A 13,844-nucleotide genomic window follows, 5' to 3' on the forward strand; every position below is an offset into this window, starting at 1 on the left:
TGATGATTTTGTAACTAAATCTGGACCATTTCATTTGATTATTGTCCCAATTTTCAGACTAAAATTTTAAACATTAAGTCAGGAAAATTATGGAAGCATAATAGTAACAAAAAGTGAAACTTACATTCTCTTCAGTGTAATTTATAACCATCATTTTGAACCTGGGTGTGTAACTGTTACATTTCCCCATGTCTAACACTTTGAAATCACTGTTTATTATTGCTGATTTAACTTAGGATCATACAGATGAAACAAACTCCTTGACTGTAAGGATTACAGTAAGGCACCCAGCACATGGAGCTCCACTGATAAGAACAGATTATTTTAGTGATAACTTTGTCCCTTGCACTTGTTTTCAGTTTCACAGAATTGCCACCTGCCTTTATTTGGTAGAGATATGTCTTTACAGAAACACAAAAGTGTAAAAGCCAAATAAACAGAAACAAAACAATGCAACAACCGCACCTGGTTGGCTATGCACATCTACACAAGCAAGAGTGACAGAGACAGCAATATTAGAACAGAGACCGTGCAATATCAGGGCAGTGGCAAGGTATGAGCTGTGCATGGCAGCAACTTATGTCATTACTGAAGTATTGCAGAAATGCAACCAGGGCAAATGATGGCTTTGTATTTATATAAAATATAGATAAACATATAGCATGCCTGGTAATTCATGCCTATGAACAACATTCCTCAATGAACATCAAAGACAAAAGTGTTCCTTCATAAAATTGCAAATGGTGCATTCATTTTTTGCAGAAATGCAATTAAAGTCGTACATGATGAGGGAACTTTCAACTTTTCTGGATCTTCTCCACTACCAATCTAAATGCACCTCTTATTGATTAAATGATCACTACACAAGAGAGTATAGGGTGCAATGCATGAACAATTGTTGGATGCTCCTATGTTAACACGCTGTGGTAACAGCAGTTTGTGCATGACCTCCAGTTAAAAAAAAAGTAATTTCATTGCAGTTACAGCTACTTATTTAACATTAATTCCTCACTTCAGTAAAACATATCTTATCACTGTGATACTGGAAACAGGCAGTACATCCCCTTTACACAGACATAAATGGAGCTTGGTGTTACAATTTCACAAATACCAATATCACCCAAGTGTGACTTGTGTCTCAATATGGATACACCACTCACTGCTTATGAGACGACTACACTCATCAGCCATATGCACTTCGGCACAGGTGATCAGTTTTGAGAAGCTAAACCACTACAATCAAAACACTTCTTAAATAAATGGACATAAAACAGGTAAGGAATCTAAGAGCACTTGCTAGAAAAACAAACTTGGCAACATCTCCGGCTCCTCTTTCTAAAATACACTCCATAGTATCTACATACCATCAGTCTTATATATACTTCATCTTCATCTTCCCAAGCTAAATGCTTTCATCAGTAGATGTGTGAATGTGTAACAAATCTGTGCCCTTTATGAAGGGTGAAACATCCACATTCCTACAATCCAGCACCAAAATATTTCAGTATATCACATCACAAAATAAATTACCTGCTAAAATTTATTGCGAAGTACCAAGTACCCAGAGATGTCGGCATAAAAATAAAAGCACCACCAGGGCAGTTCAGCACGCAATTCAAATCAAGATGTGACCCCATTCTCATTGTTAACTGATAACTTGTAAATGCAGAATTAAATGCTACAGAATTCATGATGAGCACATAATAAAAGCTGCCAATGTTTCTATTTCAGAGGTCAGAAATTTAAGAACTGATAAGGGCTGTGTGTTTCCAAGCCATAACTTCACAGGAAGTACAATGGCAGTGCTCTAGCAGTCAAAAGAGCACCAGGGCTCTGCACTACCCTGGACTGGACTGCACTGGCTCATCTACAGCCCTGCAAGTACCCAACGTCCTTACAATGAAGCACAAAGAGCTTCTTTAACCCCTTAAAACCCAGTTGTTACTATATGTACCACCTGCTTTAACAAATTAAAACTCTGCATTCTGCCCACAGAACGTATTTGTGCGTTTCATATGGTTCTCACAATAGAGGTTATTTCACTAAACAACATTAACCAGTTTGTCTCTGTAGTGGAGATATAATGTTTCCTGTGGGGTACAAACTGCTTTTTTATATATTATGTCACAGAAATCCAGTCTTTAAAGCGTTAAGTAAAATGTCAAAATGCACAAAAGGAATGATAAAATATTACGAGATATACTTTACATTACAACAGTTGAAAACTAAAACAGAAGTCCATCCTATCTGTCATGGGGGGAAGCAATGTAAATATGAGGGGGGTTATGCTGCAATGCTAAGAATTTACAAACACCAAAACTCTTTTGAATAATATATCTTAAGCCTCAATTGCATTATGTATAGAGAGAAAATTTTCATTTATGTATTTCTTGTAAAACCAGGCAGGCAGACTCCAGTGTACATCAAACACCATGGGCTCATGCATGGTCATCATATTCAATAAGAGAACATCCTGACCATATGTGAACAACATATATGTGTCTGCACTGAATATTAAAAATAAAGATACCATAAAATTCTGGTGTAGTACATATTTTCACTTGCTTTCAAGTATATGTGTGTTTTGATAACAGCTACTAAATTTCTTTGTCAAATAAATGGGAAAAAATAAGAAATTATCCTTTCCTTGATTTATCAATGGTTCTCTTCAAATGCAGTTATGAACTGAAATCAGTTTAAATCTCTTCATTTGATGGAAATGTCATGTGATGCAAATGAGCATCAGAGGAATGTGGAACAATGACATTCTATAGCAAACAGAAAAAAACAGGAGACATGGACTCTATATGAGCCACAGTTATATATTTTCAGAACATTTTCTATGCCCAAATATAGTATATAAACAATCCTGTCCTACCTGTTTCCTGCTTATTTAAAATAAAAGTTTTTATATAAAGATAAAGGAAAATTGTTTGGATATTCTGCTGCACATCTAACATCAAACTATACGGACATAAAATAGCATCACTTTTCCTATACAACAACTGGATGCGGTATTACACAGCCTACATAGGCCTCTTATACCCCATGGTAACCAAATTTGGTACGACAGAGTGGTAACTATTACCATCTTCCCTTAAAATGTCATTTTTCCATCTCCTACTAACTTACAACCACAATATTAATCATGGGTAGAAATGGAATCAGCCAAAGTCTTGTGCCATGAGGGATGGTGAATGAAATGCGACCCAACTACTCTGCTGGCGATGGTAATTACTTGTGAGAAGACTGTGCCTTGCGCTGCTGCAGTTGTAGCGTCTGTACTTGCTCCTCCAGTTCTCTGATTCGTCGCTCTCTGTTTGCCAACTGCTTCCTTAAAAGCTTCAGTTCCTCACACTGCCGTGAGTACGCCCTCTGCAACTGAAACACAAAGCCATGCCATTTACTCATATCTGCCTTATTTGTTCCAGAAACTGGAACCAACGCAAGAGTATATCAACACAACATAGCTGGCAGTTCAAGCTTCAAAAAAATAATCACAATAACATTAAATGCTGGACAAATAAGGGGTGCAAAAACACAAATCAAAATGTATCAATTATATGAACATGTCTTAAAAGGCATGTTAAATATATTCAGAAATTACTTAATTTCACATCTCTCTTTGCAACACTGTGTCAAAGTTTCATGCCATACAAAGCTGGTTAAACAGAATTCTGGGATTCTATGTAGTATATACAGATATAACCACAGAACTGACAAGATACAGGAGAACATCACTTGGCTTACACCCTGGCCCTGAAGATAGTGGCAGTACATTCTTCAGTAAACCTCTACCAGACTACACAGTGTTACATGTGAGAAGACTGTAACCTCCACTACCACTACCACCACCACCCTTCCAACATGAGGCCTGCTAAGATCTGCCTCAGATCTTGCATAATGGAATCCTTCAGTTGTTTCAGAGGTGTCAGCATACTTCTCTTTCCACTTGGTTGATTTTTTTAAATCATGCCATCTTGTTCTTTTCAGTTTCTTCTGTATGGTTCTATAAATCTCACTATTTGAGGAATCTGTGGTTATTTCCTAACTTATTTATTTTTAGTGTGTATCCCATAGTCCTTATTAAATATATTTCTACTGACCTCAATCTTCTCTCACCGGTCATTCTTACTGTCCGTGGTTCACTACGTTGAAGTTAACACTAGTCTAACAAGTGTCATAAATCTGTATTATTGTATGCCTGGAAACTGATGGTGGTTAGATCTGACTTATACTCCTTGGTAGTTTGAAACAATACACAATTTCAACATTATAAGTCAGTATAAATGTTGTTTAAACATAACAGTAGTGACAGGAACAAAGAAACTGTAATAAACCCACTTTGCAGGAAGTTTGAAGAAGAATTTTAAATCTTGTTATGTACACACTGTCACTTATAGGGATGACTACAGATGAGCTTTGGATTCCATATTGGATTTATTGACCACTAACAGATCATAACTATAAATACCTATAAAACTCACTAATTTCCACAGTTCACTACAGCATACAGTCCAGTGTTCTCAGTCTGTTACTATGAGTAACTATAAAAGTCTCACTGAATTACACACTCCAAATATCATTGTAACCACAGCACACAATACATTTTTGGTCTAGACATTTCCTGGTAATGGGTTTTAACAATGGAGTTTCTTAAGTCTTCTTGCCTAGACATTTCCTTGTGATGGGTTTCAACAGTAGAGATTCTTCAGTCTTCTCATCTAGACGTTTCCTGGTAACAGGTTTCAATACTGGAGTCATTCCCTAGCAATGACTGTCTATCCCTGTGTACCAAGAATCTCCCACCTAGCAATGGATGTTGTTCTGTTGTTTGTTTCGCAGCCACAGCTTAGAAATGAGTCTACACGCCACACTACATTACGCTATCATGACCCAAGATATTACTTGTTACAGAGATTTTATTGTAAGATATGGGCTTCTCAAGACAGTGACTACAAACATTTCTGTCTCCTGGGATATGATGCTGCTTGGGATGGTAGAAGTTTACCTATATGTTACTTATGCTTCCATCTTGAGGGCTGACAGAATAATCAGGGTTGTTGCTTGCTTGGCATACTTGAACTCTGAAGTTGCACTTACATGTAAATTCCCTTTCTAAAACAGTTTCACTATCTTGTTGGGATATTTTGCACAAATCCACATGTTCCAAATGTACATCACATCCCCTGCACACTTTCTTATCTATTACATGAACCATTAATTTCATGTTAGCCTTGAAATATCCATGTAAATTTACATACATCTGTGATGAGAGAAAATATTAAAATTAAAGGTGTCACTCTACTTAATTAAGCAGTATGCCATGAACACCTATGAGGGAGTGGAGGTACAGCTCCACCATTCTTGACCTTTGCAGTAGATGGAAGTGAATTGTCAGTTTCAGGCCCCTGCTGCTTTACTCTTGCGGTAACCATGGTATGGGAGGTTGGGTGGGCCCCAGAGCTGGTCTGGATGCTGCAGAATAGAGAAATATCTCCTGCCCCTGCTGGTAATCAAACCCCAGCCATCCAGCCCATAACCCTTGCCACACCAACCAAACTATCTCAGAGAGAATACAGTAGTTACTCATAATTCATTATGTGTAGTGCAATTTTATAAGGTTTTACCACTCTGAATTAAAATTGTCCATTCAGAGGATCCTGAAATTATGCCTCTTTTTTCACTGTCTCACTTGTGCATCAAAACTAAGATCTAAAAGTAAATAATTTACTAAGTAAATTTATATGCCCTTGCAATAATCTGTAAAATCTGCAACTTTCTTCTTTTCTTCTCTCTTCACGGGCATACCCATTATACTGTCAAATATCTGGTATTCCACTGTGAAAGTTACTAATGCAAGAGCTACTAGTAACATTACAATTCTGTGTCTCAACTCTTTGTTAAAACTGCAGTTCCAGATGAGGTTCCTTTACCACGGGGGCACATTGCTGTAAAACAGACTATATTGACTAAAAGTCTGCATGATTTTCTTACCTGTTCTATGCATGCTACATGCCCCACCCATCTCATTCTCCTTATTTGGTAACTCTAATATTATATTTGTCATCAAAGTAAATGTTCCACACTCAGTAAAATTCAGAGTTCTCAATATTTATGGAGGTTTTTATACAAAAATACAATATTCTAGTGCACTGTTTCCCTCTTGGCTGAGGAGCTTTCTACAGTTTTATGTTTACTGGGTTATTTTCTTGACCGACTGTTCTTGGATCATTAATCAATGGTAAATTATTGCGTTATTTAAGATTATTAATTTGGGGCTTCCTCCAAGTGAAACCCCCAATAGTATGAAACTGTGGAACATGTTTTTTATATAATTCGTTGGAGCAGTCCCCTTCTTGAGAAGCTGATGGGTTACATGGTGAATAATTTCTGAAGATGGAACATGAGTGATGACTGCAAGGTGATTTGGAAGGCGGTAGAGGTATGTACTGTACTCAGAGGTGCTATCATATGACATCTAACATGAGACACATGTAAAACACAAACTCATTGTCACTACAGGAACTACCGTGGGTGAGGTTCAAACCAAGTACTTCCTGAACGCATGCTGAGACTGTATCCAGTCACTTACCTGTACTGAAAGTTAAGGTTACAAATTATTAAATGAAAGATGAAAGGACAACTGTGAGTGACGAACCGAAAGATATGATGGGGCAGCGATTGTGATATAGCTGAACCCCTGACAGAGTTCTCACTGTGGCTGAATTATTTAATATTATCTATTAAGACAGCAAACACTGATCTTCCTCAGAATGTCGCCTCACCTGGAATTCCGTCTTGGGACTGTCACCCAGTTGCTCCGTCCGCTCACCTCGCTTGTATTCATCGCTTGCCATGATGTTGGGCTGAAACAGAACGTACACGTGTACCGCCATCTCAGTGAACAAACCTTGACCTCTTCCAGAACACAGAAACAGCTTTTCTGTAAATGTGACAAATAACTACCTTACCTGGAGCAACCTGGTCAGAACCAGCACGACCACACGGGTGAACCAAGTAGCCACCAGAGGCAGTATAATTTTCAGAACAGCACATTTTACAATCATTCTTTTCAGACACTTTTAAATGAAAATAATTCCTGCTTTCCTTCCATTCATATCATAACCATTAATTGGTTGTAACCTAAACACATTATGCAACAATGTAAATAAATTGCATTTTAATAATTATGATACTAATAACAGTTTTCATTACTGTGTTGTTCTTTTGTAACTTGGAGGGGAGGGGGCATTATCTCAACACTCGGAGTCAGATACAAAATCCACCAGCAACGCAACTATAATTCATTAACTTATGTTCCACTACATGTTTTGATAACCCTTATAGGGTCATCCTCAGGTGTTGTGATTTACCTCAGATTTTAGCTCACACTGAATCTCGTACATCACATCCCTGCAAACTACAAATCAGGCGTGGGTCTAGCATCCTCATTCAACATACATCAAAAGGAGTTCATAGCTCTTAGATGGAGATAAATTAAATTCTGCCATGTTTAACAAGATTCCTATTGCAGAATAATTTTATGCATTTATGAACTCATAATCAAACTGAAAAGAATATTCGATATGGGGTGATTCACTCAGAGGCAGACCAGAATTAATAATTAACACATTGAGGACCGGTCGCATGATATCATGCTTTTGGCTTTTAAACGTGGCGGACCAGTCACATGATATCATGATTTTAGGACATGTTAGATTGTAACACACTATACCTTGCTCTGGCACCACCCAAATGAATGACTACTGCATCAGCTAAGATTGGAGCTGAACATCCATTCATAGGACCTGAACCAGCCTGTGGCATCTCTATAGGAGTTACCAAACAGGCAATCAGGGACTGGACTAACATGAAACACAAGAAATACTGGGGATCCTTAATTGGACTCAGGCAAGTGAAGGGACTCATACGAGGACCTTCCATTAAAAGAGCAAAGGAACTGTTGAAATTAAACAGGAACCAGCTACGATGGGTGGTAGGACTACTTATAGGACACTGCCACCTCAAAAGACACCTATTCAAACTGGGACTAAGTGATAGTCCCACTTGTGAAAGGTGTCAGGAAGAAAACGAAACAGCCACACATTTCCTGTGTGAATGTGAGGCATTAGCTTATTTAAGACTACGTCACTTGGGTCAATACTTTATGGAACCAAGTGACTATTTTGACGTCCCCACGATCAAAATCCGGTGCAAGGGCCAAGAAGGCCTACCCCTCATACATCCATTCATTCATTCATTCATAGCATCAAATGGTATGAGGATAACTGAATGATGAATTAGGAAGGATGCTGAACGAAGAAGTCGTGGCCTATTTCAAGGTGTTATCCAATAATTTGGCTTGACAAACTGGGGAAAACCACAAAAGACCTCAGGACGCTCAAATTTCCTCACTGAGATTCAACCCAGGCGCCTCATGAATGAAAGTCAGAAGCATTACTGCCTGAGCCAACTTGCTCAGTCTTATCCCCCTAAAATCCATGTTATTTTCCCATCTATGTCAAGGTCTCTTCTTTAGACATTGTAAAATCAATATTCTCTATGAATTTCTCATCTCTCACATGCATTCCACATGCCTCGTGCATATCATCCTCCTTGATCTGATCATGCTACTAACAATAGTGTGAAGTACATTTGTTGTCAATCGTTTTCCAAATACTGTGTGGTCCCATTTTATGTAAACATGAAATAGTGCGTAAAAGAAATATCAATAAAAACAGTTAGCAGTGTCTTTACTCGACTCTTTGGCATGAGCGCTTTCTTTGGTTTTGGCTTCTTTGGGCTCAACCACGCTGCACTCTGCCGCTTTGTGAGAGGCTCATGTTGAAAACACCATGTCTTGTCACCAGTAACAATTGATTTTGTAAATTCTGTATCACTTTGGGCCAACGGTAACATGTCTTTGCAGTGTTCCACTCTGGCATGTTTTTCATCGCCTGATAGCACGCGTGGTACAAACCACGCACAGACCTTTCTGTTTGCCCAGATCCTCGGTCAAAATTTGATGCACAGTACTTTTTTGGTATTCCCAAAAGCTCCTCGATGAGTCTTGCAGAAACACATCTGTCTGATGCAAGGATTTCGGTCACGTTTTTCACATTTTCTTCAGTGCGACTTGTTCTCGGCTCTGATGCACGTGGAGCGTCTTCAATGTCTTCCCTGCTGTCACGAAATACAGCATACCATCAAAAAAATGTTTGAGCGACTCAAACAATCACTACCGTACACACTTTTCATCGTTTTGTACGCTTCTCCGGCCATTTTGCCTAACTTCAAACAAAATCTGATGTTGGTTCTCTGTTCAACCGCCATTTTCTGACGAGCGTCAGAACAGTACTGTTACATTCAAGGTCAGAACACATGATGCAGCCATGCTTGTGCTCTGAAATTATAGACAGCCACAGCTGAAACTTAAAGAATCTTAATGCCACAACTTGCCAATAGATGGCATTGCATGGCAAAATTTAAAAAAACGAGTCCCAATGGATCCTGGACACACCATGTATGCACATTGCAATTTTATTTTTTAAGTAACTTTATATAAAAACAGTACATTCTGTCCCTGAAATCTCTGCTGGTTGCACGAGAATCATGGATGCTTGGGTACTAAATAATGGGACTTCACAGTATTTGGTTTTAGAGAGGATAAAGGTGGCTGAAAGAGTGCAGGACAAGAACTGACCTGCGCAAAGAGCTGCTGTATCTGCTGAAACTTTGTGCTCTGGTTGCTGCTTGTCTTCTGACTCTTTTCTGTCAGTGGCAAGGGTATCACTTGCACCTGCAGACACATACAGACCACTGAGGCTAAAACACTCCAGCCATGAAGAGAGATCTATCTTCTGTGATGTATCATCATATAGTCTGTTGAAATTCAACTTATGTTTCAGCTACATGTTGGTTTTTTGCTGGGCTTATTCTTCAGTCTTGAAGATGGAGGTGAAACATTCCTTGAAAACATCAGCTAACTTTAATGGACTATATGGCATTATATCCCAGGACAGGGAACTCTTTGTAACCACCATTGTGAGAACTTGAAATGCTTAGTTTCATGATTTCCACGGTGGTGATCATTTAGATTGTGGTCTTCTGGGGCATGACACTGTACGAGTATAGCTTTGTAGGTGGATACAGATGTTTCAGAGGAAACTGCTGCCTCCATCTTCAGGGTTGAAGTGTATATGGTAACGAAGCGGCTCAGTCACATAGCCAAGTTCAAAGGAGGGTGGTCTGTCAAACCCAAGGGTGGGAATAAGGACATGAGCCCTCTGTGAAGGAACACAATACCATTTCCCTGAAACCTGATGTTTTCCTACCTACCATTCCCATTGGTGTAAATCAGGCAAACTTCTACTGGATGATAAAGTATCACATACTAGAACACAGTACCCTTCAACCTCAACCTATATTACTTCATATGGCAGACAAAATCATTCTTGTCTAGTGCCCCAGATGCAGCCAGTGTTTACCTGTTTGGTATTTGCCCACCTGTGCAAAGGGATATTCTGTTATCTCTAATGTGGGTGTAAATAATTGTAAACATGGGGGGGGGGCTTGTATTTTTTCTATTCCCAAAGTTTAAACTTTGGTAGAGACGAAGATTTTCAATATGGGAGCAGAAAAATCCATAAACATAAACATAAACTGAAGAATGGACTAAGAGCCTTCCAAATGCAAAGCCAGGACATTACCCCAGAACCACCAGTTCTCATGACAGACATTTTCACACCAATATACAAGGTAAGGTAAGTGTAACGCTACCCCTGTAACAGGTCACGGAGGCCCAAAGGGTTGTGAGACATCAATGCTCCCACATTTTCTAGACAATAGGCTCACAGATGGTAGTGAGGGTGTCAGCCTTACATGCCAGCTGCCCTTTACCCACAGGAAGGGTACTCATTTCTTTTGGAAGCTGAATCGACTACAGGCCCAAAGTGTGGCTGGAAGGATGAGGTTAACTGAAAAATCCAATGACCTCACTGGGAATCGAACCTGCGACCTTCCGGCTTGTATCATAGTCCCTCAACCAACCACATTACCACATACCCAATATACAACAAATTCAAATTACAGTTTTACTCCTTAGAAAGTATGACATAAATTCTTATTATCAATATAAGACTACAGAACTTACACTGTCACGGGGGCGATAATCAGGGACAGTTTCTTGAGACAGAAAAGCATATTTCTTGATGTTGTTATTGTTGGTTGTAGGAAGTGCTGCTATTGGAACCACCATGGCAGGAGGAGGTTGCGGCTTGTGCATCTGGATGGAAACACCTGCTGACAAACAGAGCATGTGATGGAGAACAAGAAAAACTGGGCTGTTCATATTCAAAAGCATTGTTCTCTATGTTAAATAAGTTGAATCAAGTACTGTACTGACAGATGAACTAACTCCATGAAGCTGAGACCTTCTTGTGAAGCCACCAGTCGCTCGTGCCTCCACTCACAAATTTCCCAACATTTTATGTATCCCAAAGTTTCATTACCATGTTCACATGAACCTGTTACTGGTCCCTATCCTGAGCCAGGTCAATCCAATCCATACCCCCATCCTATTTCTCTAAGATCCATCTTAATATTATCCTCTGACCTACATATAGGTTTTCCTAGTGGTCCCTTTCCTTCCAGATTTCCCAGAGAAATCCCACACACATTGTTCTTCCTGTTCAAAATCTGTACGAGTCCATTCCAAGGACTACAGCTGTACTGAAGGCAAAACTCGCTCAACAATATATGGCCACATGTACCCCCTTACACATGACATAATTGGTGTCAGAATTTGGCAGCTCATATAGTACTGGATTCTTCAGAATTTGATATCACTTTAAACATGCCTCGATCTAGGAAGAGTTATTGAATTCACAAGTACACCGAGTGTTATCCTGCCAAAATAAAATGGAAAAGCAAGAGATGAAGCAAATGATGGAATTCCTGCTGAAAGAATTGAGGTAAGCCTGGTAAGAAAAGATGGCTGCAGAAATGAGAGCCATCCAAGACAAGAGGAGGAAAGCCAACATGAATGACTGGCAGGAAGAGACGACAGCCTGCCAAGATGCAATGGAGATAAATCCAAGAGAAAAAGATAATGTAGTGGAGCGGCAGAAGATTCCTAATGAAGAGGTTGCAGTTCACTCCCTAAGGGCATGCTGAAAAGAAAGAATGACCTGCCAAGAAGAGATGGAGGCAGATACAGAGACGAGTGAGCCTAACTCAGAAATGATGCAGTCCATAGTGGAGCATCAAGATGTCCCCATGGAAGATGTCGTAGTGAAACCGGTCAAAGGACTGAAGATGCAGCATAGGGAAAAGAAGCAAGCTGTAGGGCAACATGGAGAGCCAAAGGAACTGACACGATGAATTTGTGGATCCCGGAGGAAGTTGGTTGCCACCTGCAGGAAGGTGTCCCACCGTGCAACAGTGGCATGGCACAAAAGGAACACCTTCAGGAAATCTTGGACCCAAAGAAATTATGAGCCATAGAAAGAAGTAACCGCATCCAGGAGGAAGACTACCCACTCTGGAGGACACAGATGTAAGGGACAAAACAAAGATGTCACATCAAGAAGCCCAAAAGGGGGGATGTTTGAGAAGAGACTGTGGAAAGGCCTGGAATGCAACACTGGCATAAGGGACTGAAGCCTTAGACAGCAACTACAAGGCAGAAATGGCGTGAAGGACCTAGGCGGCAGACAGCTGCAATATCTGAAGAAACCAGACCTGAAGGTAGAAATGGAGAGCACAGGAAACTTTGACATGAATTTCACGAAAACTACAAGACTGGAGATCTCCAAGCGAATGGTCAGATCTACTGTTGAGTTGTGGACAAAAAAGGATTGGACTTTGTGGAGGGGCTGACCCCCTCCAAAATGGGGGGGGGGAAAGAAGCATGAAACAGAGGAGGAGCCAGTAACATAGAAGTACCGGCCTCCCAAGCAAGAGTGAATTGGAGAGAGAGAGAGAGAAGAAAAAAATTTGGACAATGGCGATATATCTGGATGTCCTAGCACTTTAGCAGTGAACTGCTCAGGACGAGCTGGCCTTAAGGAGGAAGCGGATATAATGGTTGGAGCATAGTTGCTGCAAGAGGAGTAGCCGAACCACAAGATGCAACGAGCAGAAACCTTAGAAGAAAAGGAACATTGGTGCACCAATAGGCTATTCGGGATGAACAGCCTTAAGGAGGGAGCAATGTGGCATGTTATGTCATCCACTGTTGAGACCGTTGTGTAGGAATATCCGTAGCAATGAGTGTTCGTTGAGTAACAACGCTCGGTAAACACCCCTCCCCCTAGGCTGTGACGTCACACAACAGGGGAGTCCGTGCAGCGACTGTTGCTAGGCAAGCAGTAAATACGTTTTCTGTGTGGTCAGGGCAGAAGCTACATAATGAGAGTACTTGTCAGTATTGATGCAATATTGAGTACGTCTATTGAGTATGCAGTATTGAGTATCAGTTATGAGCAGTTTAGAGTGGCGGAAGCAAGCGAAGCGGATCAAGGTATACAGAAGATTGCCTGTGAGGATGTCAAGTTTGATTTAGAATACTTCATGTGTGCGACAGTGCGTGCAACAGTGGATTAGAAGATCTAGTGTATGTAAATCAGCGATAGAGCTGTAATTAGAGTGTAACTGAGAGAATGCACGTAGCCAAGCCGTTAATAAATCCAATCATCCAAGCCAGAATGGGTCATTTTGTCACGCATACCCTCCTACATGTGACAACATTAATATGTGTACAGTATCTGTAATATTTCCATTATTTTGTCCAGACACTGTATATTTAGTTTGGCCAAACTGATTTCTTTCAAAAGCACGAT

General features: G+C 40.0%; 1 protein-coding gene across 6 annotated transcripts in view; it reads right to left on the bottom strand.

Annotated features, from left to right (window-relative positions):
- Positions 1-348: 348 nt before the first annotated feature.
- LOC111872009 (coronin-2B) overlaps positions 349-13,844 on the bottom strand; it is a 58,321-nt gene continuing 44,825 nt past the window's right edge. For 4 of the 6 annotated variants that reach the window (XM_023865456.2, XM_023865459.2, XM_023865462.2 and 1 more), the window contains 4 exons: positions 11,156-11,304; positions 9,707-9,802; positions 6,789-6,869; positions 349-3,381 (listed from right to left, as the gene is read on the bottom strand). In XM_023865456.2, the coding sequence (XP_023721224.1) occupies positions 3,235-3,381; positions 6,789-6,869; positions 9,707-9,802; positions 11,156-11,304 (473 nt within the window). In that variant the 3' untranslated portion in view covers positions 349-3,234. The remainder of the gene's footprint in view (positions 3,382-6,788; positions 6,870-9,706; positions 9,803-11,155; positions 11,305-13,844) is intronic. The other 2 variants (XM_023865457.2, XM_023865458.2) reach the window with 2 other exon arrangements.

This window comes from Cryptotermes secundus, unplaced genomic scaffold (assembly GCF_002891405.2).
Source record: "Cryptotermes secundus unplaced genomic scaffold, Csec_1.0 scaffold77, whole genome shotgun sequence".
Taxonomy (NCBI): Eukaryota; Metazoa; Arthropoda; class Insecta; order Blattodea; family Kalotermitidae; genus Cryptotermes; species Cryptotermes secundus.